General features: G+C 50.1%; 7 protein-coding genes across 7 annotated transcripts; 3 read left to right on the plus strand and 4 right to left on the minus strand.

The window, feature by feature from the left end:
• Positions 1 to 2: 2 nt before the first annotated feature.
• ASPBRDRAFT_71546 (uncharacterized protein) lies at positions 3 to 4,984 on the plus strand. The gene is made up of 8 exons (XM_067629134.1): positions 3 to 148; positions 223 to 264; positions 340 to 349; positions 444 to 456; positions 534 to 576; positions 643 to 705; positions 776 to 1,188; positions 3,325 to 4,984. Exons 1-8 carry the CDS (start codon positions 103 to 105, stop codon positions 4,732 to 4,734), a joined length of 2,040 nt encoding a protein of 679 aa, XP_067485625.1. The 5' UTR covers positions 3 to 102; the 3' UTR covers positions 4,735 to 4,984.
• Positions 4,985 to 5,858: 874 nt separating this feature from the next.
• Positions 5,859 to 9,288, minus strand: ASPBRDRAFT_37626 (putative RSC complex subunit (RSC1)). The gene is made up of 5 exons (XM_067623765.1): positions 8,977 to 9,288; positions 8,681 to 8,843; positions 8,541 to 8,609; positions 7,188 to 8,459; positions 5,859 to 7,118 (listed from the first exon to the last, which is right to left on the minus strand). Exons 1-5 carry the CDS (start codon positions 9,147 to 9,149, stop codon positions 6,123 to 6,125), a joined length of 2,673 nt encoding a protein of 890 aa, XP_067485626.1. The 5' UTR covers positions 9,150 to 9,288; the 3' UTR covers positions 5,859 to 6,122.
• A 401-nt stretch (positions 9,289 to 9,689) lies between these two features.
• Positions 9,690 to 10,679, plus strand: ASPBRDRAFT_113903 (ubiquitin-specific protease OTU1; the record flags this gene model as incomplete). Its single annotated transcript, XM_067616773.1, has 1 exon — positions 9,690 to 10,679. The coding sequence occupies one exon, from the start codon at positions 9,690 to 9,692 to the stop codon at positions 10,677 to 10,679; it is 990 nt and encodes a 329-aa protein (XP_067485627.1).
• A 389-nt stretch (positions 10,680 to 11,068) lies between these two features.
• On the minus strand, positions 11,069 to 12,764 carry ASPBRDRAFT_112831 (serine/threonine protein kinase CDC7; the record flags this gene model as incomplete). The annotated part of the gene is made up of 4 exons (XM_067616694.1): positions 11,069 to 11,752; positions 11,807 to 11,867; positions 11,934 to 12,393; positions 12,494 to 12,764. The coding sequence occupies 4 exons, from the start codon at positions 12,762 to 12,764 to the stop codon at positions 11,069 to 11,071; spliced, it is 1,476 nt and encodes a 491-aa protein (XP_067485628.1).
• A 674-nt stretch (positions 12,765 to 13,438) lies between these two features.
• Positions 13,439 to 17,757, plus strand: ASPBRDRAFT_203168 (condensin subunit YCS4). Its single transcript, XM_067621659.1, has 6 exons — positions 13,439 to 13,891; positions 13,980 to 14,491; positions 14,551 to 14,674; positions 14,737 to 14,878; positions 14,938 to 17,316; positions 17,389 to 17,757. Exons 1-6 carry the CDS (start codon positions 13,656 to 13,658, stop codon positions 17,560 to 17,562), a joined length of 3,567 nt encoding a protein of 1,188 aa, XP_067485629.1. The 5' UTR covers positions 13,439 to 13,655; the 3' UTR covers positions 17,563 to 17,757.
• A 229-nt stretch (positions 17,758 to 17,986) lies between these two features.
• Positions 17,987 to 19,944, minus strand: ASPBRDRAFT_168167 (putative oxysterol binding protein (Orp8); the record flags this gene model as incomplete). The annotated part of the gene is made up of 6 exons (XM_067619637.1): positions 17,987 to 19,231; positions 19,299 to 19,358; positions 19,437 to 19,506; positions 19,566 to 19,605; positions 19,689 to 19,765; positions 19,859 to 19,944. The coding sequence occupies 6 exons, from the start codon at positions 19,942 to 19,944 to the stop codon at positions 18,296 to 18,298; spliced, it is 1,269 nt and encodes a 422-aa protein (XP_067485630.1). The 3' UTR covers positions 17,987 to 18,295.
• Positions 19,945 to 21,028: 1,084 nt separating this feature from the next.
• On the minus strand, positions 21,029 to 22,999 carry ASPBRDRAFT_168169 (ubiquitin C-terminal hydrolase 37; the record flags this gene model as incomplete). The annotated part of the gene is made up of 6 exons (XM_067619638.1): positions 21,029 to 21,991; positions 22,049 to 22,233; positions 22,281 to 22,462; positions 22,528 to 22,627; positions 22,682 to 22,776; positions 22,847 to 22,999. 6 exons carry the CDS (start codon positions 22,997 to 22,999, stop codon positions 21,450 to 21,452), a joined length of 1,257 nt encoding a protein of 418 aa, XP_067485631.1. The 3' UTR covers positions 21,029 to 21,449.
• Between the last annotated feature and the right edge of the window lie 313 nt (positions 23,000 to 23,312).

Below are 23,312 nucleotides of genomic sequence, written 5' to 3' on the forward strand. Positions count from 1 at the left end.
CTCTGGCCCACGTGATAAGTTAAGCATACAGCGGCTCCGATATTCGCTGACTCCCACCCATTTCAAGTCTTGGTCTATCCGAGCTCGCAAACCTACCTCGCCATGGCTAAGAGAAGGGGGAAGAATGAGAAGCATCTGGGTGCCGGTGGTGAGCAAACAACCGTCTCTTTGGGTCTATAGTCGAGCTGGCCTCTGAACAGCTAACATGCGGAACTTGAAAAGCCTCTGCTCCCGACGGTCCTGCATTGGTGCTCGATTATCTTCGTGAGTTCGATCTATCCTTTGCTATTCTACTTGCTCTGAGGAGTCTTGCAGGTATTGATCACTCTTGCTGTATAGGGAAACAAAAGTACCCATATATTTCTTTTCATTCTAATGAACGAGTTGGGGGTGGGGGGGTCTTATTCATCTTGCTAATCTGATGTGATTTGTCAATGAGACAGTCGCCCTTATTCGGTTGGTTACTATCCCGATGTTGACGGTGGTGATAACGGGAAGGTAGGGAAGGGTCTTTCATGGCTGATTGACGGTAGGCTACTGAGGTTTCGACGAATTTGCACAATAAAATCACCAAAGGTGAGGTCCTTCTACTAAAGTGAGATCTTTGTGAGAGTTCATGCTAAGTGTGTGTTGATATGACAGCACACGCCGCGAAAGCTCTACGAGAATTACATCAGAACAAGCAGATTGAAGGACGGGCTGCTGGTAAGCAGGACACCGGCAATAGAGGGAGTGATTGATAGGCACCGGGATTGGAGATTGATCCATGATGCAGCAGGGAAACAAATAGTATATCACGCCCTACAAGAGACGTCCAATGAGGTGACGCCCGAGATGATTGCAGCCTTGGATGAGCAGACTGAGCAACTGCAGAAGCAAGTAAGCGGCCTCAAGGCCGCAGAGAAAAAGACGCGAGCGGAGCTAGCAGCTATCTGTGCAAGACCCTTGCTCTCCGAACTTCGACGGGATGTCGGTCAGCTTGAGCAAGAACACGAGGCAATCCGTGTACGCCTGGTTCAGGCGCGAGGGAGCAACGCAGGGACTGTACCCGTGCAGGTCAAAGTGGATGCTGAAACAGACTGGAAACATTGGCAGAATCAGGCTAATGTGCGCGGTCGGATTTGTCGCGATCTATGGCGGATGTGTTCGGAAGTTGTGCCCGACAACATGGCCCGGGAAGAACTATGGGTAAGATATCATACCACTAGTAGTCCGCGTTTGATATGGATGCACGCTGATGATGTCGATATAAAGGAGGATCTAGGTTTGGAAGGTCCTTTTCTCAAGTAATTGATGTGCTCAACAAGAGAGATCTACCTGTACGGCCTGGGAGCGAGCAAACACAGGTCCCTCCCATTGCTAATGATACTACACTGTATGGCGCATGATCTAATAATATTACTATTGCTCAATTCGGAAATTTGAGAGGAGTACGGAGGACATGGTACGGAGAAGATGCAGATGTTGTGCCACCAGCTACAACGTGAGTGTGGGGACAACCCGATAGCAGAGTACGGAGTAGATATCTGGCTGATCGGCGGATCAGGAGCGGGTGATTTGACGAGGAGACCCGAGGGGAGCTAAGCAGCCTAGGCCGGAAGCTGCTGAGGCAAAACGCTAGGGCCGCAAGATGGGGGACGATCAGATGAACAATCCGACAGGTGTCATCCGAACGAATAATTGGATGATCTTCCATGATTGCAACAAGGAACAGTGAAGCATGAGGCTGTCAACTGAGGGGACGAAGGAAGCATGCGACACAGTCAGGAGCTGTTGCAGACTTGCTCTGACGCCACCAGGGCGGCTTTTGACGCCGTTTGCCTTTTCTGCATCGGCAGACCGTCATGCGCGCAGGGCCCTGCGTTGCGGGACAAAGAGGCACCAGGCATGATGAAGAGGAACAATGTCCAGCAAGCAATTGAAGTGTATATGGTATGGGTGTTTTTAGGGGGGGTCGCTGGTGAGAAGGAAGAATGAGGAGGCCTTGGAGGGAAAGGAAAGAGGGAGGGGGGAAGAAGGGAAATAAGTGGATCAGGAATTCATTCAAGATAGACTCAGTAGAAGTAGCTGTAACTTTCTCGGTCCCCATCCAGCTCGTCCCCTTCACTCTTTGACTTCGCTCTCTTCTCCTGTTGAAACCGATCGTTCACTTGAAGAGTCCAATCCTCCATCTGTTTCAAGGGGGACAGAAGACCTTGCACGGAAGAACTGATAAGTTAGTTGATTGCGGGATTCTGCCTGACATAAAAATATCTCTCAAACTTCGTTGTGAGGCAATCGGGCAACTGTATGTAGGTACTAAAGCAACCGGTCGGAGATGGAGACGGAGACTGAGACTGAAGACTGACTGACTTCAGCCTAGTAACACTACATTGTTAACAAAATCGTGAGAAGTGAATTCCCTCAAGTTTAGACAACTACATTACATTACACTTGCGACCACACACCGCCAAAGCAGACTCTCCTTAATTGCTAGTTTGGATCTTCCTCTTCCCTCTTCCCCACCAGCAAAACCAGCCGTGGAAATCTCGCCCCCCCGTTCCACCGATAAACCCCTCCGGATTTTTGTGCTCGTCGCCGCCCGCCGCCGCCAAAACCACGCCGCTAACTAACTGTTCCCTACTGCTACTGCTACCACTGCCACTGCTGCTGCTGCTGCTCTTCTGGCGATGCAGCTGTCGGCTTCTCGCAATCCTCCACCTCCTCAACCCCTTCCTTCCTCCTCTTCTTCTTCATCCTCCTCCTCTTCTTCCTCCCACGCTGCTCGCCCTCCACCCCGTGTATCGGGTGAGATGAAAAGCCGCGCTCCTCTCCCGGTCCCCTCCGGCCCACAGGCTCTCCAGAACGGCCATTCCCGCAACGTCTCGGGCTTCGACATGGCTGCCCGCAGCCCTCCTAACCAGAGCAGTATGTCATTCCTATTTTTCTCGTTTTCTCCCTCGGATTGGGGCTGTTACGCGAGGCTTCGTTCGGTTTCTCCCGCATTCCCATCGGTCTCACTCGTCTCGCCCGTCCCATGTCTACTCAACTCCTTTCACCGTGAGACAACACCGAATGCTGACTTGAAGGCAACTGTCGCGCAGACACCAAGCATGTGCCTTGCAAATTCTTCCGTCAAGGAGCTTGCCAGGCCGGGCCTGCATGCCCCTTCCTCCATTCTACCGATGCTGCGATCGATTATGCGCCCTGCAAATACTTCACAAAGGTAGGGAGTTGGTGATATTGTGACTGTTCCGTTCTCTCTTTTTTTTTTCCTGCGCCGAGCATGCTCAATCGACCCTGTTGGGACTACACGGAGCTGACCGCGGTTGGGAACAAATCTAGGGAAACTGCAAATTCGGAGCGAAGTGTGCACTGGCGCATATTCTACCCGATGGCCGCCGAGTCAATCGTCCCAGTCCGGGAATGGCAATGGGTGGAAGCCATCTGAATCTGGGCGGACGTGTCAACCCGCAGGCCTACGTTAATCAGGACTCCGCGCTGACGAACTCGGTCCTTTCTCAACAACGAATGAATGGTCACGACCCCCGTTATGGCTCTCAGATTCCCCCCCAGGACGAATACGCTGCGTTGCACGCTCAACAGCAACAGCAGCAAACCCCGCAGCAACCCCCTTACGATGCCATCCCCACCATTGATACTGGCTTGGTTTCGGATGCCGGCTCGAAGTATGGCTCACCGGTCGACGAGCTGCGTTTCCCCATGTCGCCGAGTCATCGTCATTTGACTGCACTTGATGCCCCACTTCCTGCATCCTTTGATAGCCAGGGAATCTCGCATGCCGCCCGTTATGGCCCAGTTGCAGCCTCCGTGCCCTCCAAATTCGGACTGGAGTTGTCTCCGCCAGCGCAGCGGATGGGAGCTGCGCCGTCAGATGCGCTCCGGAATCTCCGGGACACGGCTTACGGCCCGGATATGAGAAAACCTTCTTCCTCTTTCATCGGTTCGTCCCCGCCTGGTCTTCTTGACGATAGCATTGGACCACGGTTCCTACATTCCCAGCGGCCCATAAAACCACGTGTGCTCTCTGCGAGCGTTCCTCGGCCTACTGCTTTGGATGATTGGGACGAGAGCAATTTCCCCATGGAGGAAGATTATCTGCCCATGAATCTACATGACGACGTCCTGACACCGCAGGAGCGACTTCGGCGTTTGTCGCGCACTGATCATGAGCTCAGTTCAAGCCATCGCGACCTTAGCGGACTGGGCATGAGTGGGACGAGCTTCTCGAAAGTTGGGTCGCCTCTCGCCTCGAGTCCATCTCGATTTGGCGCCCTGTTTGCCAAGCAACGGCAGAGGAAGGAGGAAGATGCCCACGGCACCTCCCTCACTCACATCGGATCGCCCCTTCGCGAATCTTCTCTCAACCTGGGAACCAGTCCCAGCCTAGGCCCCATCGGTAGCCGGCAGATTTCCGGCGATGTCTCGCCGTTTATCGCGAGCCCCTCTCGTCAGTCGTCGATGTCTATGATCTCGCAGCAGCTAAGCAGCGTCTCTCTACACCCTGGTTCGGCTCGTCATTCGTCATCCGTTGGTACCAGCAGCCGCCTTGACCGGACTGTTTCGTCGCCAGTCAGCACTAGCAAGATTGACGAGGAACAGGGCGACTTGGTCTTCTCCATGGAGGAAGAGGAGAACAATAAACGAAACAGCACCTCTTGGAGTCCACACAAGGCCGATTCCAACGACGACGACGCGTCAACTCCAACGAGCAACTCTGGATTTCAGCCATAACCTTCGTTGGGGGAGTACAGGTTTAGACCGGATTCTCCGCCATTGCTACTGCATGTATGAACGAATTACAGCCGCGGCGAATGAGGGGGAAAGTTTAATCAATCAAAAGATGAGACACGACGCGAGCATCGGGCGCACAGGAACTAAGAAAGGGAAGAAACAAAAAGAAAGTTACACCGCAGATCAAAAATCAGGGCGAGGAACAAACACAATTAAAAGCATATGATATCAAAAAGGGCGAGGGAGGAAGAAAAAAAAATAAAAGGGTATTCCAAAGAAAAGAAGCACCACAGGTTGGTACCAGTCCATGATCATGTCCATAAGTCATCGTCATCACCAAAAAGGATATACCGAGTGCTCTAGGCTTCGGCGCTATTGGAGGGCATTTTGCATAGAACGGTTCAGCGATCTTCAGGAGTTATACAACAGCCCTCTTTTTCTCTTTCTCATTAATCTTGTGTCTTGCATATTGCGGGCCCTTAGACCGATCTGGGAAACTTGGCTTTTGGAAAGAGGACAGGAAGGAAGTCTTTTGTTGATGGTCTACTTACTACTTATGACTGTCTACTAGTTGTGAGATATCATCGTCTCCCTTCATTCTGCATTCGTCTCACACTTCAGGATAATTATCTCCCCCTAATAACTACCGGATGGTTCTCACTGTACCTTGCCGGAAGGACAGCGGCCGCATTGACTGACATTGTGGATTTTATTTTCACTTTTCTGAAACGCTTGGGGACAATGTGTACACTTCCTTATCTTACTCAGTCTGTTTTCTTTGCTTCTCTTCTCCTCTCTCCAATTGTCCCTGTTCTTATGTCTCATCCATTGCCGAGATTTTTGTCGTTTTGTATTTAGTTTACGAGTCAACGATGAGTGTGCCCCTGTTGGGACTGATTGTTTTGGTTTTGCCAATCGCTGGAGATCAGACTTTGGAACATTACTTCGTTCCATGTTAAAGAATACAGCAATGCCTGCACCTCGTAGACTAAATTCCAACCATTATGCTGTTGCATTCTGACAAGGCACAGACTGTCGATTACTTGTAAGTGTAAATGAACAAGGTGGGATATTGCATGCCCTTTACACATCATAGCGAAGGGGCATCCCCCCCCTCTCCTCCAAAAAAAAAAAAAAACGTCGACTGCACTTATGCTACTACTATACATGTGAGATTGAACCGATGAATGAAGTTATCCTACGATCAAATTGATTGGTCGGGTAATAAAGGCCACCGAGGATGAAGACGAAGACATCGTCATTTGTCCGAGTCGGGTTCCGTGATTGTATACGCTCATCCTACCTACTAGCTCACGATTACAGTCTCACATAAAACATTTGGAAATATTTGAGCCGTAGTAGACTTGACACTGTTCCTTTGCAAGAAATCAAGGCTTAGGCCCGATGTCGCTCAGATACATAGCGCTACCTTTGAGAGTGATGTAGCTCGGCGGCTGCGAGTTTGCCAATATCCGCGCAGTTTCCTGCTGGGACATGTGATCCGCTAGAAGCCTTCGTTCGTGAGCTTTAGCATCTGCCTGTCGGGTACTTCCCGCCCGGTCATGATACAGGATCTCATAGAGCTGATCTGTACCCTGGGTGATCTGGGATGTTAGGCTTTCCACGGCCTTGGTTGTCAGAGCATTCACCTGAGCAGCGAGAGAAGTCTCGTCGTCAGCTCGCAGTCGCTTGGAACGTGCTTCGCGTTCGGCCCGCTCATCATTCTCCTTGCGCTTCTTGGCCTCCACTAGCTTTCTCCGCTCCTCTTTGGCAGCCAGATACTTGAGTGAATGGCCTAGCTTTTGCTGAACGGATGGCACTACATCAAGCGGTGGGTTGGAGAAAAATAGTACGCGACCATGGTCATCACAGTGGAACTGTTCGCGTATATCTGCTGGAATGGCAGCATTCGCGGAATCGCTCAAATGGAAGACTTCGATCGGTCGAGGGGCGTTGGGGTTGTACATTCCCATCGGAGGAACCGGCAACCGGCCGCCAGGATATAGGTTATATGGTGTTTGTTGAGCGGCTGCGTATGGATGAGAGATAGCCGACGCTTGGTAGGTTGTCGGATGAGGTGTTTGAGGGACAAACGTGCTGGCACGCTTCTGCAAGGCAGGCTGATAAGCCTGGGTTGGGGGAATCTGGGGTTGATGGAAATTTACCGGAGGAGCTGGGACTGGTGAGCTCTGGGTCGGAGGAATAGGTGCAGCTGGGGATCGGACTGCCGCCGCAGTTCCAGCCGTCGCACCGGTGCTTTGATTGTCTACACTGGGCCGTCCAGACGATTGAGGAACCGAGGGCTGCCGAGGTGGAGCTGGGGGTAAAGTTGGTGGTGGCAGGGACGGAGGTGGTGACGGAGTCGGCTCTGGGGGAGGAGATTCCTGAAAAAGCGTAGGTCTTGTCAGTGCCAATCACCAGCAATTGAGGAAGGCGGGTATGGAAAAGCCTACGTTCTCATCTCGAGGACGGCGATGGACCGCACCGACGACAGGAGGCGCATTGTCGGCCCCCCAAGTCGGCTTAGGCAGGTCATCGGTTTCCTTTGCATCGCTCTTCAGCAGATGCTTGATTGGGCTGGGGATCTTCTTGATCCTTCGAGGAGCATCAAACAGATCCATCTCGTAGTCTTTCTCCCTGACCTCATCCGGGAGACAACTCGCCCACGTTTTGATCTTGTTCAATTTATGTTTCTCCTCATTGTACCGAGCCTCGCAGACGTAGACGTCTTTATCGGGCGGAAGACCTCGAGGTCGACCTCGGTTGTAGCGAGTAAAGAACATCACGAAGCAACGATCCACAATCTCTTCCACTCGGTGATCGCGATACTGACCAGTTTTGACCACTTCATTAGGGTAGAAATGCTTCTCGAAGTGATGGACGGTTTGCTCCGGGCGATAGTACCAACAAGCGTTGATCCATTTCTCACCCTCGGAATCTTGCCATGTGCGGTAAATCTGGGCGACGATGGGTTTCGTCACGTCATTCGGGTTCTGGATATGGACCCAGTCACCAACCTTCCACAGCTCGCTCTTGTGCAGGATACCATCCGGTAAAGGTAAGCGTCCATCCTCCATCAAATACTCACTATCCGGCTTTTTCTTCTCGTGCTCAGCCAGTTTCCGTGCTTCCAATTGCAGGTCAACCGCGTCCTTATAAATCTGACTCTCGGGCTGGTTGTAGGCCTTTGCGTTGTTGAACATTAGGTCCATGTCCCTCATGAAATGATCCACCGAGTTGTACTTCTTCCGCTTTGACTTCCGCTTAATGATATCGATAGCAATGGGTTCTCTAATTTCCACGTAATAATCCGGGTAGGTAGCTTTGTCGGGCAACCGCTCGAAATGTCGCACCTTGAGTTGGCTACCAGGCCCTTTCAACTTCCGGATACCCTTTAGAACGGCCTTGATTCTGGCCTCCATCGGAGTGTCAACACGCGGTGGTCGGCCACGTTTCTTCCTCAGCTCAGGATCGTTCGACTTTTGGCCGTCATCTTTGCCACCGTCCCGTTTACCACCCGGACGAGGGCCCTTTTTCTTTTTCCGTCGGTTCTCATCGTCCGAATCTTCCTCATCCTCTTCGTCCTCCTCGTCTTCATCCTCCTCTTCCTCTTCCTCGGGGAGTGGATCGGCCTCGGGGATTTCCCCAAGATCGGGAAGTTCAGCTTCTCCTGCAGTGATGATCGCTTGATCAACCAGTTTTCGGAACTCTGCAATGAAGACATCCTTTTGTTGTCAAAGATGCAGTCAGCGAAACCGAACATGAACGCATCGATAACCGAAGGTAGAGCCCGAGTTTCTACAGACCTTTATCACGAGCGCATCTTCATACGCTTGGGATTTGGGGCGGTTGTAGGTTTGCGCATTGTGGGGGATCTAGAAGATAGGAACAATGTCAGGTAACTATTGACCCGGTTTGTGACAAGAGCAAGGAAGTTCCAACATACTAGGGCACAATCGCGCACGAATTCCGAGAAACTCCTATACTCGCGCTTGTTGATCTTTTGTTTGAGAATGCTTAGAGCCATGGGCTCCTTGATGATATCATAATAATCGGGGACATTGCGTTTGTTGACGCTTCGCTGGAACAATCTTGATGGATCATGGCCACTGCAATCCGTGTTGAAGAGAGGGTTGTCAGTCAACTGAAGGGACTTGTTCAAGCCGCGGACTGAATGCGACCCAGCGCCGCGAGTCTCCTCCGGGTTCAGCCCGCACAGGAGAAGGGGATTGCAGAACTCACTCCTCTTCTCTGAAGTCATAGATAGCCAAGACTACATTCATCATTGACCTCCATTGGTCATCTGTGATCCCATGAGCGGTAGCCTGACCATCGGTCTGGCCATCGTTCTCGATCGACTTGACCGGTTCCTCAGGAGCAGGTTGAGGTTGCGCTTGCGACGGCTCCGGTTCCATACTGTAGACGGCCGCGGCCACGCAGGAAACGTCACGCAGATCAAAGCCCAAACCCACTCGTCAGTCTTGATTTCAAAAAGAGCCTGTCAGTCGAGCACATCGACAGCGGGAGCCGATCTGGGGTGCAAGCAGGAGTACAATGAGCGCAACAGCGCACAAGGACGAGATTCGCGCAGCAACTATGCTGACTCATCAAGTAGCTGCGAGCGACAATACAGGTAAATTACATACCGTAAGGGGTGTCCGTGTTTCATTACATACCGGGAGCTGCGATGTACCTTTTCAATGGTGCACCGCCACTTGGGAGGGGAGAGACATGCCTGACCACGGCGGAGAGAATAAACCCTCCCCGATGGTTCAGGTGCCGGGTTCGATTGCTGGTCAATTGACTTCTCTCGGCCTTTATCGCTCATCAACTGCGGCAGCTGCTCCTGAAGCCGCCTATTGGGTCTCAATACATTCCATATACCCTTCAGAATCTGTCCTCCTTTACCAACCCACCGGTCCGCCAGTGTTCGCGACCCTACGTCACAACGAAGAATGAGGATCCGGATTCGCGGTCCGGCGGGACAGTCCGGCGTCACGCTGGAGGCAGATGCGACTATCGATGACCTCCGGCACCAAATCACCCAGAAAACGGGATTGACGGCATACGATGTAAAATATGGCTATCCTAATATCAAGCCACTGGTGCTGGACGGGCTGCCTTCGAACCAGAAACTAGCAGATCTAGATATCACCCTGAACGGGGAACAACTTATCGTCACACAGAAAGAGAACTCGGTTCGAGCCCCGATCACCAACGATCATCAAGCGGCAAAAAAGCCGCTGAAAACGCCAGCTGTAGGCAACACATCGAAGAAGGGTTCTCCTGATGATCCGCCGGAGGTTCCCTCGCCTGACCATAGCGGAACCTTCGTTCTCCGAATAATGCCCGATGATAACTCGTGTCTCTTTCGTGCAGTGAGTAGTGCGACTATGGGGGGAGTAGATGCCATGACCGAACTACGATCCGTTGTTGCACAGACTATCCAAGCACACCCGAACCTCTATACTGAGGCGGTACTGGAGAAGAAGCCCGACGAATACTGCCGCTGGATTCAAAATGAGGACTCATGGGGCGGTGGAATTGAGCTGAGCATTTTGAGCAAGCATTTCGACATTGAAATATGCTCCATAGACGTACAGACCCTTCGGATCGATCGCTTCAACGAAGGCGCGCCGATGCGGTGTATCGTGGTCTATTCAGGAATCCACTACGATACTATCGCTTTATCGCCTTCCAGTCCTCCTTATACTCACTCAGATGTGCCTCCTGATTTTGATACCAAGGTTTTCGATGCCGCAGACCCTTTGGTCCTTGAGAAGTCGCAGGAGCTCTGCCAAGTCCTGCAAAGCAGACATTACTACACTGATACAGCTGGGTTTCGTCTTCGTTGCAATACGTGTGGAGGGACTTTTGTTGGAGAGAGAGGTGCTACGCAGCATGCCGAACAAACAGGACATGTTGATTTCGGCGAGGCCAGCTAAACAGAACCCGCGCTCCCATTGACGGTTTCTAGCTCGCCGAGTACTATACCAATTTCCGAAGTATATACAACACCCCTATGACTTTCATGACACCGCTCTTGGTGAACGCCGCAACCTACTATATAATTAGACTTAAAGGACGAATATTTTCACTACTCTCAATGAAGCGACATAACTTGTTCTCCGATAACCATGTCTTTTTTTCCGGGGGGCGGGGCGGTGGCTTCCTTGCTTACTAGCTGCACGGCTCAAGAATTTATCGCCTGGTTCGAAGGGACCTGTCAGGGAAATGCAGAGTCAAGTGAGAAATCGCCAATAGAATATTAGAGATTATTTTATTTCATTTCCCATCACACCAGCAGTCATTATCATACATTGGCTCAAGAGCTCTATACCATTGCTACTTCGTCCGCTTCCCCGTCATCTTTATCCTCATCTTCCTCCCCAGTGTCGACGCTATCATCGGGGTCCCCTCCCCATTCCACATCGTGGTCTATAGGGTCAGTGAAAAACTCATGTTGTAGGGCTTCCTTGGCACTCAGGCGCTTGTAGGGATCCAGTTCCATGAGGCCAGCCAACAATCGAGTGGCCTGCTTCTCACTTTCGGTTAGCTCTTCGACACAGCTGGCCCATTTCACAAGTTTCTCCCAGCTATACCCCTTCTCCCCGATGGTAGGAATGTTTGTTTCAAATATTTGCCCATGCATGGCTGCTGCAGCTTTCATGCGTCTGGTGCCGAAGATGCTCGCCATCTCAATCATAGCGTCAACATCATCAGCCGAGTTAAAGAAAGGAAATCGGCGTCCAAGTAGAGTCAGGAGAATGACGCCAGCGGACCACATATCTATTTTGGTTGTCTGAGAAGTGCACTTGAAGAGAACTTCAGGTGCACGAAACCCGCGCGTTCCTGCTCGGTTAGCGCGCCTTGATGGTCGTGAGTCGTTCTTAGGATAGCCAGCCGACAATGTCATCGGAGAGCAATGAGTGTTGTGATAACTGTGGTTATATCTACTACGGCGTATGTAAGCTGCATTTGCACACAGGCAGGTACCTGTATACTCAGAACCCTCACGCTATGACCCCGAGTCAGTATGATCTCGCCTCGTATGCTCAGCGGGTCCACTCACTTCTGCAAGCCCGAAGTCGACCAATACGCCTTCTCGCAGATCAGGATTATAGAGAAAATTACTGCCAAATCTTCATGTCAGCATACACTGGATACCGACAACATGGCGAATATCGTGCAGTCCTTACGTCGGTTTGATATCACGGTGGAGGATGTTATGCTTGTGGACCGAGTGCAGTGCAGTGAACAGAGACCGAAAATAATGTCGCATGTCAGCAACCAGAAACGTGCGATACTGAATGCGAAAGTCGGTGTGTGGGAAGAAGGGTAGGACGGCCACGACTTGATCCTGATAGCGGAAGGCCGTGATTAACGGACATACTGATCGACAACCTCGAAGATCATGTAGCAGCTCAAGTTCATTTTGGATGCGATGGGGACTGCTAGTCACATAGATCTTTTTCAATGCAACGAACCGTGGCTTCCTTCGTTTAACGGAAATTGAGCGGCCGTTGTCACCTTCCACCCGGCGTCTTTTAGACGGTTGGTCCGTCCAACTGTCCGTATGGTTTCCTTGGAAAGTGTCCCAGTCATTCTCATAGTGATCATACAAGAGGTCCTCTGCTTTGTACACGGTGGAAAAGGTACCTGTGAATCGATGGCCAGCCAGTCAGTCCGTCGGTGCAAGCAGAAGGAGCTAATATGTGAAAGGACACAGCCAAGGGCCAGTTGATCCGCGGCACTATACCTTCTCCGATTCTATCCACCAGCCGAAACCGATCAGATATGCCGGGAAATGTATCCTCGAGCTTTCTCATGTCTTCCTTCACCGATTCATCAACATCCTCTCTGTCTTGAGTGCCACCCTCCTCATACTCAGCTTCTTCTCGGATTTGCTCTATCGAACCATCACTATCTGTTGCCGCACTGTCCTGCCTGGCATATTCAAGGCCTTGAGTCGCAGCGACAGGATGATGTGTGCCAAAGTTATCTGTAGGAGCTGCATGGAGTGCGGACATTGGAATGGAGGCCGCCTGGAGGGGCTGTTACAGGCTAGCAGGGAAGATCACGGAGATGGTTCGATCAGTAGGGCCGGACAACACGACAGAGCAGGTGCAATAAGCCGGCCGATAAGAATATCGTGCTTAAGGAAGGAAAAGGAAGGCACGAGGGTATAGGAATATGCAAATGAGTGCAGGGTAATATTGCTTGATCAAGTCGCACACGCGCATGCGCACACGTGTGGATAGATATAGATGAGAAGCCCCAATCGTGTTGTAACTAGCGTTGTAGTGGGAGAAGTCAGTCGTCAGTTACTCTCACTGTTTTCCAGCAACGATCCAAACCTTCAAACAGCATGCAAAACCGCCGCACCAGGAACCAAGATCTGTTTGTTTACTTGCGCTCGTAGTTACATGAACGATAGACTGCAATTTAACAGTACAAGTATTGACAAGAAACAAGCACAACGCGGAAGGGTTCAAAGCAAGCCGAAATACAAGGCTGCTGGTGTGCTGGTTAGCCGTTTGCAGAAGAGATTGGCTGTGATTGTGTAATTTTTAATTCAAGACGTACTACAATACACGATAGGAGCATGGTAGGCCGTAAGTTATCGAGGGTTGGAGCGTGTGACTTAATTTACTGGTACGCAACCCTCAGTCCCCGCCCGCCTCACAACCACCGACGGAAAGGGAAAGATACAAACAAATGAAGCCCGCCGCCGGCAAGCAAACCGCCGTCCGTCACTCTTCCCGCAGCACTCCTTCCCCTCTGACCTATTCCCCTCCTCTAAAACCAACCCCTCTCTCAGCTCGCCACCTACACATACGCTACTATCGCAATATCTCTCGACCTCGTCGCCCATAATAGAAGCTATATGCCCTTCGGGGATACCCTCGCAGTGGCCAATCATGGAGGACCGGATCCAATTCGACATAAACGAATCGCTGAAACACTATCTGAGCGATCCGGCCTCTGTCCCAACTCCCGATGCTGACCCAGAGCTGCTCGACTGCGAAACCGATCCGGATCAATTGTCTAGCGCTTTGATTGACAATATATTGAATCCCATCGTTGATGCGGTCGCGGAAAACCCAGATGGACTGGCTCGATCGTCTTTCTTCGATACGCTGCAATTTTTGTTAAAGTGCGCTCTGGCCCCTGATATATCCCTTTCACGCTCTAAATAGTTTTCCACTGTAATATAACTGTTTCTAATCTTCATATTTGCGCAGATATTGCTCGTTTTGTCCCACCAGATCCCTCAGCAAGCTTCTTGATTTGATTGTTTCCGGCTTATCGGTCGAGGCGGACATAATCCATGGAGAGCTTGAGTCTGATGAGCAGGATGGCATACAGCATCACAAGCAGCTCCTGGAGATGTATGGATTTCTTCTGCAGTGGGCTCTCAGTGCTGTAGAGGTCAAAGCTTCAGAAAAGCCCGCAGAGCCTGTACCCGCTCGCAGGGGCGCAGGGAAATCAGCCAGAAGTAAAGCGAACGCCAAAGATGGAAATTGGGACTGGACAGCGCAGATTCAGATCTCAATGGAAACCATGTGCAAAGTGATGAAGCTTAAGCTCAGCAGGATATTTCTGACGACATCTGACCGTGATACATTCATCAATCTGTTCACCCGCTCAATTTACCTTATTCTCGAAAGCGAACAGCGCGTCAAGAGTATGAACATTCGGATGCATGCATTTAAGGTCCTTTGCATTGCAGTTAAACACCACGGCCATGCATTCGGTAAGTTGCTTTGTGTCAGCTCATTGAGGCAAGAAAATAGTAACTAACTCACCAGATAGGTGCCCAAACCTCCATAGTACAAAGCTTGACATATTTTGAGCATCTTTCAGAACCTATGGCGGAGTTCTTACATATCTTGGCGGAACAATATGACTACCCTCAGCTCTCCGATGAAATACTGAAGTACGTAGCATACCGTTACCTTCGTATATTCATGGTACAAATTCAGGCTAACGTTTTGTTAGGGAGCTTGGAAACAAAGAATTCAACTCTAATGACACACGCGGACCCAAGTCGGTATCGGCGTTCATTGTGAAGCTCTCAGAGCTGACCCCACGACTTATCATAAAGCAAATGACTCTTTTGGCCAAGCAATTGGACAGCGAGGTGATTACACACGCTTCCTGCATTATTCCGTCAGTTACTGGATATCTAATATTCTATAGTCATACACCCTTCGATGTGCGGTAATCGAAGTTTGCGGAAACCTCATCGCCGATCTAAGCCGGCAAGAGGAGCGAAGTGACAACTACAAAACACAGATCAATGCATTCTTCGACGTGCTCGAAGAGCGCTTTCTTGATATCAATCCTTACTGTCGGTGCAGAGCCATCCAGGTTTACATGAGGATCTGTGACCTAGAACAGAAATTCCCGAAGCGACGACAGGCTGTGGCGGAGTTGGCAGCAAGGAGCTTAGAAGACAAGAGCAGTAATGTGCGACGGAATGCGATTAGATTGCTAGCAAAGCTGGTATCGACTCACCCGTTTAGTGTCATGCACGGTGGGCAACTCTCGCACAAGGAATGGACAGCTAGGCTTGACACGGTGGATGCTGAATTGAACGCATTGAGACCTCCCGAGACACCTGGCTTTGATGGGGCAGATGCATCACATGTTGACAGTGCACTGTTGGATGATGCCACTCAAATGCCGGAGGACTCACCGTCCAAGGCCTCGGGGTTAACAGAGGAAGAGAAAGCCACGGCGATCAAGAAAGCTGCTGAACAAGCGGCCACTTCCGAGCTGCTAGCACGGTTACAGTTGACGAGAAAGTATTATAACGAAGCCATTCGGTTCATTGAAGTCCTTCATTCATCATCTGGCTTGGTTGCCCAGCTATTGTCATCGAGAAACAAAAGTGAAGCCATTGAGGCCATGGACTTCTTTGTTGTGCTCGATGCCTACAAGGTTGAGACCTCCCGCAGCGGGATCCGGCGCATGTTGCGACTGATCTGGACGAAAGGTAATAGTGACGAAGGAAAGGGAGTCCAGACTCACTTGATCGACTGTTATAGAGGACTTTTCTTCGAGGCGCCAGATTCGTTTACTCCTAATGATGCTGCAAATTACATTGCGCGTAACATGATCAGTCTGACCTTTGGCTCAACGCCCGCTGAATTGACATGTCTCGAGCAACTATTGAGTACTATGATGAAGGCTGGCCACATTTCAGATGCAGTTATTGCGAAGCTCTGGCAGGTTTATGGTGTGCAAAAGAAAGAGATCTCAAGGACGCAACGTCGTGGAGCTATAATTGTCCTGGGTATGCTTGCTTTGGCAGATCCCGAGGTCGTCATCAAAGAAATCGAGACAATGTTGCGTATCGGCCTTGGAAGCCTGGGTAGATCTGACCTCGTGCTCGCTAAATATACGTGCATTGCATTGCGACGAATGGTGCCAGGCCGGCAAGCGAAGTCCAAGGATGTCGGCATTCCCAAGCTGGGTAATGATCACGCCGTTTTGACGAAGCTTGGAGCTATAGTTGAGACTATATCTGACAGCAAAGAATGGTACGGTGTGGCCGAGCAAGCCATTGGTGCTATCTATGCCTTGTCAAAGCATCCAGATGTCTTGTGTTCTGACATCCTCAAACGGAAAACGCGATTCGTCTTCCAGCCACAGACTCAGCGATCCCCTTCTAAAGTCTCTGATGACGGGGAAGAGCAACGACCTGGAACGGCTTCGACGGATCATCACGAACCAAAGCAAAAGACATCGTCTACTTCGTTATCTCAACTGCTCTTCGTCGTCGGACATATTGCCATTAAGCAAATTGTTCATCTTGAACTGTGTGAACTTGACTTCAAACGACGCAAAGCAGAACAGGAGAAAAATAAAACGGCCAATACCTCAAACCAAAAAAACGATAATGCTGAAGATGATGAGCTCGACCTCATTGGTGGGACTACTGAAGATGACTTTCAGGATGCCATGGCACATATTCGGGAACGTGAATTACTATATGGCGAGAATTCGCTCCTGTCCAATTTTGGGCCATTGGTTACAGAAATCTGCGCAAATAGCAATATCTATGCTGACCGCAACCTTCAGGCAGCGGCAACTTTGTGCATGGCCAAGTTGATGTGTGTCTCGGCAGACTATTGCGAGAAAAACCTGCCACTTTTGATAACCATCATGGAGCGATCTGAAGATCCAACGGTCCGCAGTAATGCCGTAATCGCTTTAGGAGACATGGCAGTCTGTTTTAACCATCTGATCGATGAAAATACAGACTTCTTGTATCGTCGACTAAACGATGACGATGCTTCGGTCAAGCGCACATGTCTCATGACGCTCACATTCCTTATTCTAGCTGGTCAAGTCAAGGTCAAAGGGCAGCTCGGCGAGATGGCCAAATGCCTTGAGGATGAGGATAAGCGTATCGCTGACCTTGCACGCATGTTTTTCACTGAGTTGGCGGGCAAAGACAACGCAGTTTACAACCACTTTGTTGATATGTTCAGCCTTCTGAGTGCTGAACGTAACCTCGAGGAGGCATCTTTGAGGCGCATTGTTAAATTCCTGATTGGCTTTGTCGAAAAGGTAAGTCACCGTCGAGAAAGCTTACATGTAATGATTCTGATATTCATGCGCTAACCCCTTTTGCACCTGCAGGAGAAACATGCCCGGCAGTTGGCGGAGAAACTCGCTGCTCGACTTCCCAGATGTGAGACTGAGCGGCAATGGAATGATGTTGCTTATGCATTGTCTCTTCTTCCTCACAAGAATGAAGAGATTACGAAGACGATAACTGCAGGATTCAACAAAGTTGTCACTGCAAACGCCTAGGCTGATGAACTTATGCTTCCTAATGATAATTTGGGATTTTGGTATCTACATCGCGCGCATGGATTTGGACTCGGTGGCGTTTGAGGTCGGGTGTTTGTGAAGGAGCTATGGATGGATGATGTGCTCGATTTTGTTTTCCTACTTCTCCTTCCTATTCAATACCGGTTAGTGAGGCTGGCTTCATGGCTTGTTGGGCTGCGAGATCCCATGGGATTGTACAGTGGAGCTCCTCAAGCGTCTATAGCAGTTATGTTCTGTGAAATTGCAGAGTTTAGTTTAAACGATCATCGACATACTTCATTAGCCGAGACTATCAACTAATAACTATGCAAGGCACCTATCGAGCTGGCGACAAACAAGATTGTCCAAGAAGGATCTTCAAGCTAATCTTGTGCGAGATATACTGGTAGGGAACATGTTGGGTAGGTGGCGTAAGGAAGTCCTCCAGTGCAGCCCTGATTCCACATTAAAATTTGTAGACGAATATTTTACAGTACGTAGCTTGTATTAATTAATTGGCCCCGCCACCGGATGAAAAGAGATCTAGAAGCATCAAATATTTCTTCCTATAGGCACAGCAGACAAGAGTGTAATCCCGAGGCAACCAAAAGAAGTTTATAAAGACCAAACAAACGAAGACCTCTAACTATATGTCGCCAAAACAATTTCTTCGCATACGCCGGATTCGAGTAATCGCGTCCATATACAGTTCGGACCCACAGAAATAACGCCGCTATGCCCCCTTCGTTAGACTCTCGTCCAACTTGTAATCACCGCTGCGTAGCCCATCGAGTACCTTCAACCCTTCATCTGTTAGCTCAGGCCTTCCCAAAGGCGTAACAGCGCCGGTGAAGAAACGAGGCTGCCATGTTTCGTTCTTGTTCTGCCGCTCTGCGGCCTTTTGCCGTTGGCGCTCCTCGATATCTTGCTTGAGCTTGGTAGCCTGGCCGTACTTTTTGTCGAGGATTGCTTCGGTAACCGAAGACCAAAACTTGCGGGATTCGTTGGATAGTTGAGTCTCTTCTGGAGGCAGCGTCTTCGCGACAGGGAAGAGGGGTGTGACGTCGATCAGAAGCCGAGGTTCGTTTGTACCGGCCAACGTGTAGAAGACTTGCCCATGCCAAGAGCCACTGATACGGGCAAGAACATCGCCTTCGGGTACATCTTTGATCCTCGTAGTCACATCCTTATCCGGATCGTACCGAAAGATCACACCCTCAACCTTATTCTGCGCCCGACCGATCCAGCCCTCTTCCAGGTACTGTAGAATGACCTTGATGCGCGTCTTGGCGCAAGTGATGTAGCAAGTGTCCGAGACAGAGATCGCCAAAGCGCCTCTGAGGAGACCACCAAGATGTGCTGCAGGATGGGTCAAGTGGTACTCCTCATTATCTCTCTGTTTCAGATTGACAAATATTCCCAGGTTGTGCTGGCCAGGAGCGACCCGGATGCTGGTGCCTGTAAACTTGGCACTGATTTGATCAAAGCCACGCGCCGTGACCCCTGTATCTGGACAGTCTATAAAAAAGGCAGAAACCGGAGGGTGGTGAGATGTTTGTTCAGTTAAGTAGCATATCTTGACTGAATCGGCGCTGCTATTCTTTGCGCTGGAGACAGCTTTGGGAGTCGGCGAGACTTCTGGGAGCGTCTGATTTACTTCCCAAGTGCACTGAAGTTCCAGATGAGTTAGAACATGCTATCAACCTAGGCCAGAAGGACTCAGCCTCATGACATACTCTGAAGAACTCCCCCAATGTAGAATTGTACGGCTTGCATGGCTTGCCTTTAATGTATTTCTGTGATCTGGTCAGTGAACTGCCACCGATTAACAATGCAAACCGAAGGTGGAGGAGGGGTAGGGAGGGGATATCTACCAAGTCCTTGGTGAACCAAAATCTCAGAACCTCCAGCGTGCGTCCCAGCGGATCATCCGATTGACCAATGCTGTGACAACCATGTCAGATAACAACAAGCCTTAATTCTGAACAGGCTATCTTGCTGACCTTGCGAAGGCCTCCGGTCTGTCTAGGTAATTCCAATATTCTGGTTGAGCAAAGAAATTTTGATTAGCAGTCCGCTGATGGGAGATGATTCATGTGCAATAGATAGCACAGGAGACAGCTTACCCAGATTCGGTGTGGGCTCTAGAAGATGCGCAGGCAATGAGAAACGAACAGACGCGATGTCGGCCACTCCGACGAACCTGGTAAGACCACCCATACCTATCAGCACAATCTACCCGGGAGATATACCGGGCAATGAGAAACGGTACAGCCCATGTCAAAATCCCACGTACTTGCGGAGAATGGACAAGAAAGTCTTCAGCTTGGAAGAGTCATCGGGAGCCTTCTCAGGAGTTTCTTGGGCTGTGGTCGAAGACATGATAGCACTCTATGCGTCTGGAGATAGTATAGCGAATCTGACAGGAAGGAGGAGGAGGATGTTCTTTGCGTCGCTTGTGGCGAAAACGGTTGATGGTGAGTGTCGGAGCGAGATCTGCGGTGTGCACCCGGCAGACACCCAGATGATCACAGGACTTGACTAACGGAAGAGGGCTTGCACAGTGAGTATAGACACAAGAAGAAGCAAACAGACAAGGGCCAGCCAGAGACAACAGCAACAGAAAGGCAGGAAGAGCCGAAAAGTGCTGGGGTAACAATAAAAAGAGTAATTGATGCGGCGGGCGCGTGCACTGACTTCCAGGCGGTGACGTCCCTCTCGTGCTTTCTACGTCACCGTCACCGACACACGCAATTGGTTCTGGGGGGAGAAACCAAGACGGACTGACTAAGATAAAGAAAGGAAGAAAAGGCGCGAGAGAGAAGAGTCAAGACTATAGTAGACACGCAGGCCAGCCTGCAGATGATCAAGATAGTGACAGTAGCACTAGCACTAGGCTCCTGCCTGTACTCCTTAATTGTTGGGGGTGGAGAGGAGGGGGAGGGGGGTTCACCCACTGATTCATGTAAATAAAGGGGACGCGAAAAGGAAAGAGGAAAAGGGAGGAGAAAAGGGGGGAACGTGAAGAAACTTGATAACTAGTAGTAAGGGCTGCTCAGCTAACTTACTTAACTAGTAGTAGTAGTAATTGCACAACCTGCTGAAAAGATGAAAAGCAGCGGACATTGGTCGCGTAAATTGTTACAGCAGGCCTGGAGGGAAAGATCGCTCAGTCAATCAATCAGTCAATCATCGTATAACTATTGTTTGTGCATGTCTGAGGAGATTTATTCTCTTCATGGCTGAGGCAATGGAGAGACCCAATTTAGTAGTAGATGAAAAAGCCTAGTACTACTTCTACACAGGAAGGAGGAGAGGCGGCGGGAGGTAGATTGACGACTGAAACGAGGCAGAATGAGCTGTCGTCCAATCGGCGCATCACGAGGCACCTTGTCCGGCCATCCATGGGCTCTATAAGTACGAGTAAGCAGTAGATAGGTTAACAGTACACCTCCAGGGCTTACTAGCACACTAGGACTTTAATCACTCATTAATCTCCCACCACACACGTGGTACTCTCACTTGGTCCCTAGTTACTGCAAGCTGAAAACTGCATTCCTAGCTTCCTACCTGTATGCGACATTCAGTGCTAAAGTAGTCTGCTTGGAGTTTCCCTCTGCTCACACACCTTCTACCTCAAATCATGACACCCTCAACAGCATCCATAGTCTCGATAATCGAGTAATCAGAAGTCATCAGACAGGGATGATCATCCGTCACGAAATTGGAACCCTTGTCTCCAGTCAACGCTATTATGATCATTCACGGTGATCTGCACCTAGTCCACGCTCTACGTACAACAGACGACCATCATCCCTCCCCTTCCCTCCCCCACTGGAGAATAACAACAAGGACAAATAGAACGACGGGATGGTCTGGTGGAGCCTTCACAACAAATTCTCTATCAATCTTTTCTGTGCTAAGAAGCGTAACCACGTTCGGATGACCGGGCCATAATCATATCTTCGTCCTTCCGCGTAGTCCTCATCCGCCTGCTGAGACTGTTGCTCTTCCCGGATTGCTGCTCGGAGGTTCTGCTGAGCACGACCCAGTGTCTGCCAGTGCTGAATGAGTTCTTCCACCGAACATGTCTGGTATTCTCTCTCTTGTGTTTCATGGATAGTCACTTGGTCAATGATTTTCCTTGTCAGTGTATAGCTCTCATCCGGCCCCAGAATGGTATTCTCGTGCATCGAATCCGCCAGCGTCGATCCAAGGTCAACCGATATCTCCTGGGCTGAGCTCAAGCGCCCTTGAACGATTTCCAAGCTCTTCACATTAGCAGCTAGCTGATCGACGAGTTCGGGGAGCGGGTCTCTAGCAACACTCAGGATAGAGAACTCTATGTGATCTTCTTCATATGCCTCCATTCTGGTTTGAATAGCAGGCTTTACCAGGTTCAGCCAATCATCATCTGATACGCAGGAGCCTACGATTCGACCAAGTCAGTGATAAATTATTACTGTGATCTTAGTGACCGACTCACCAAGTGCCTGAGGCTGACGTTCTAAGCCGTCAAACTTCCAGACTCTGTCTAAGGCAGGAACAAAGGCAATGAAGTGAAATCCTGCATCTGCTCTATCATCTGCGGGATTCTTCTTGACTGGGCGACTTCGCTTGAATGTAGCCTCAGCTTTGAGCTGGTAGTCTGAGCTAAGCATGTCCATTTTCCTGCTGCCAGATTAACCAAGGGATTGCGCATTGGACAAAGCAATTACCTCGCGAATGAATTATGTATCCTTTTAACAAACTCAAAGTTGCTTATTGCATCTCCCCTCAGTGCAGGTGTGAACGGCATGGTGAAGTCTTTAAAGTGCTGTAGATTCTCTCCAAGGTCAATGCCCTCAATATTATTGACGATATTCAGAAGAGCCACGCTAGCACAAGCATTACTGGCTGTCTTGTCGCATTTGTCAGTGACAAGCTTCAGGACTGTTGGATTGTAGACAGGCAGGGAAGACCAACCTGGTTGGCAAACCAGAGTCCCTCTGGACAGCTAGCTTCTTGTTTACCTGGATCGTCCTCGCGCCAACGAAACAGGAATATCAGACCATATATGGGCTTACTGCGGGTGTATAAGCTCTGGATAAATAATGAACTGGGATGCGGTAACTCTTACTTCAGAAACGCCATCATCTCCTCGTCAAGCGACACGACTTCTTGAATTTTGACCCCCGTAACGCCAAACTCCCGGAGCATCACATTGAAAAGAGCCTGTACAGCGGAGATCAATCATGGCACTCAACAGGGGGGATCCAAGAAAACATCAGTCATAGGGCCATACAGGTTCCGATTCCAGCTCACAGAATCCATTCCAGGTATCTCGCTCGAATTTCGATGCTCGTGAGTACGAGCTGTCTAAACACTCAATGCCTTCTTTGCCTACAATGGCATTTGGCTGGGTTTCGACCCGTCGTTTTTTGGCCTGACGAGCCATGATATTAGCAGTGGGCTCTTAGTTAGCTCGGAGGTTCTAGAGACAAGGTGGGAACCAAGCAAAGCATGGATCCACAGGGCTGAGCATTTAGCGACTCAAGCCATGCAAAGTACGAGATCACATGAGATGCGCATAGATTTGCGCTGAGTAGTGAGTGTAAGACTCAAGTTGAAGAAGCTGGTGTAGCAGGGATTTTTGCATGTTACTGCCTGGCTGATCTGAAAGGGATGGGGAATCGGAGTAGTTACTCCGTAGTCTATAACACCACGTGCAGTGGATGATGACCAGTACGACTTCCCGCAGCATCTTAGTA

The sequence above is a fragment of the Aspergillus brasiliensis genome (genome assembly GCF_001889945.1).
Source record: "Aspergillus brasiliensis CBS 101740 unplaced genomic scaffold ASPBRscaffold_1, whole genome shotgun sequence".
In the NCBI taxonomy this organism is placed as follows: Eukaryota; Fungi; Ascomycota; class Eurotiomycetes; order Eurotiales; family Aspergillaceae; genus Aspergillus; species Aspergillus brasiliensis.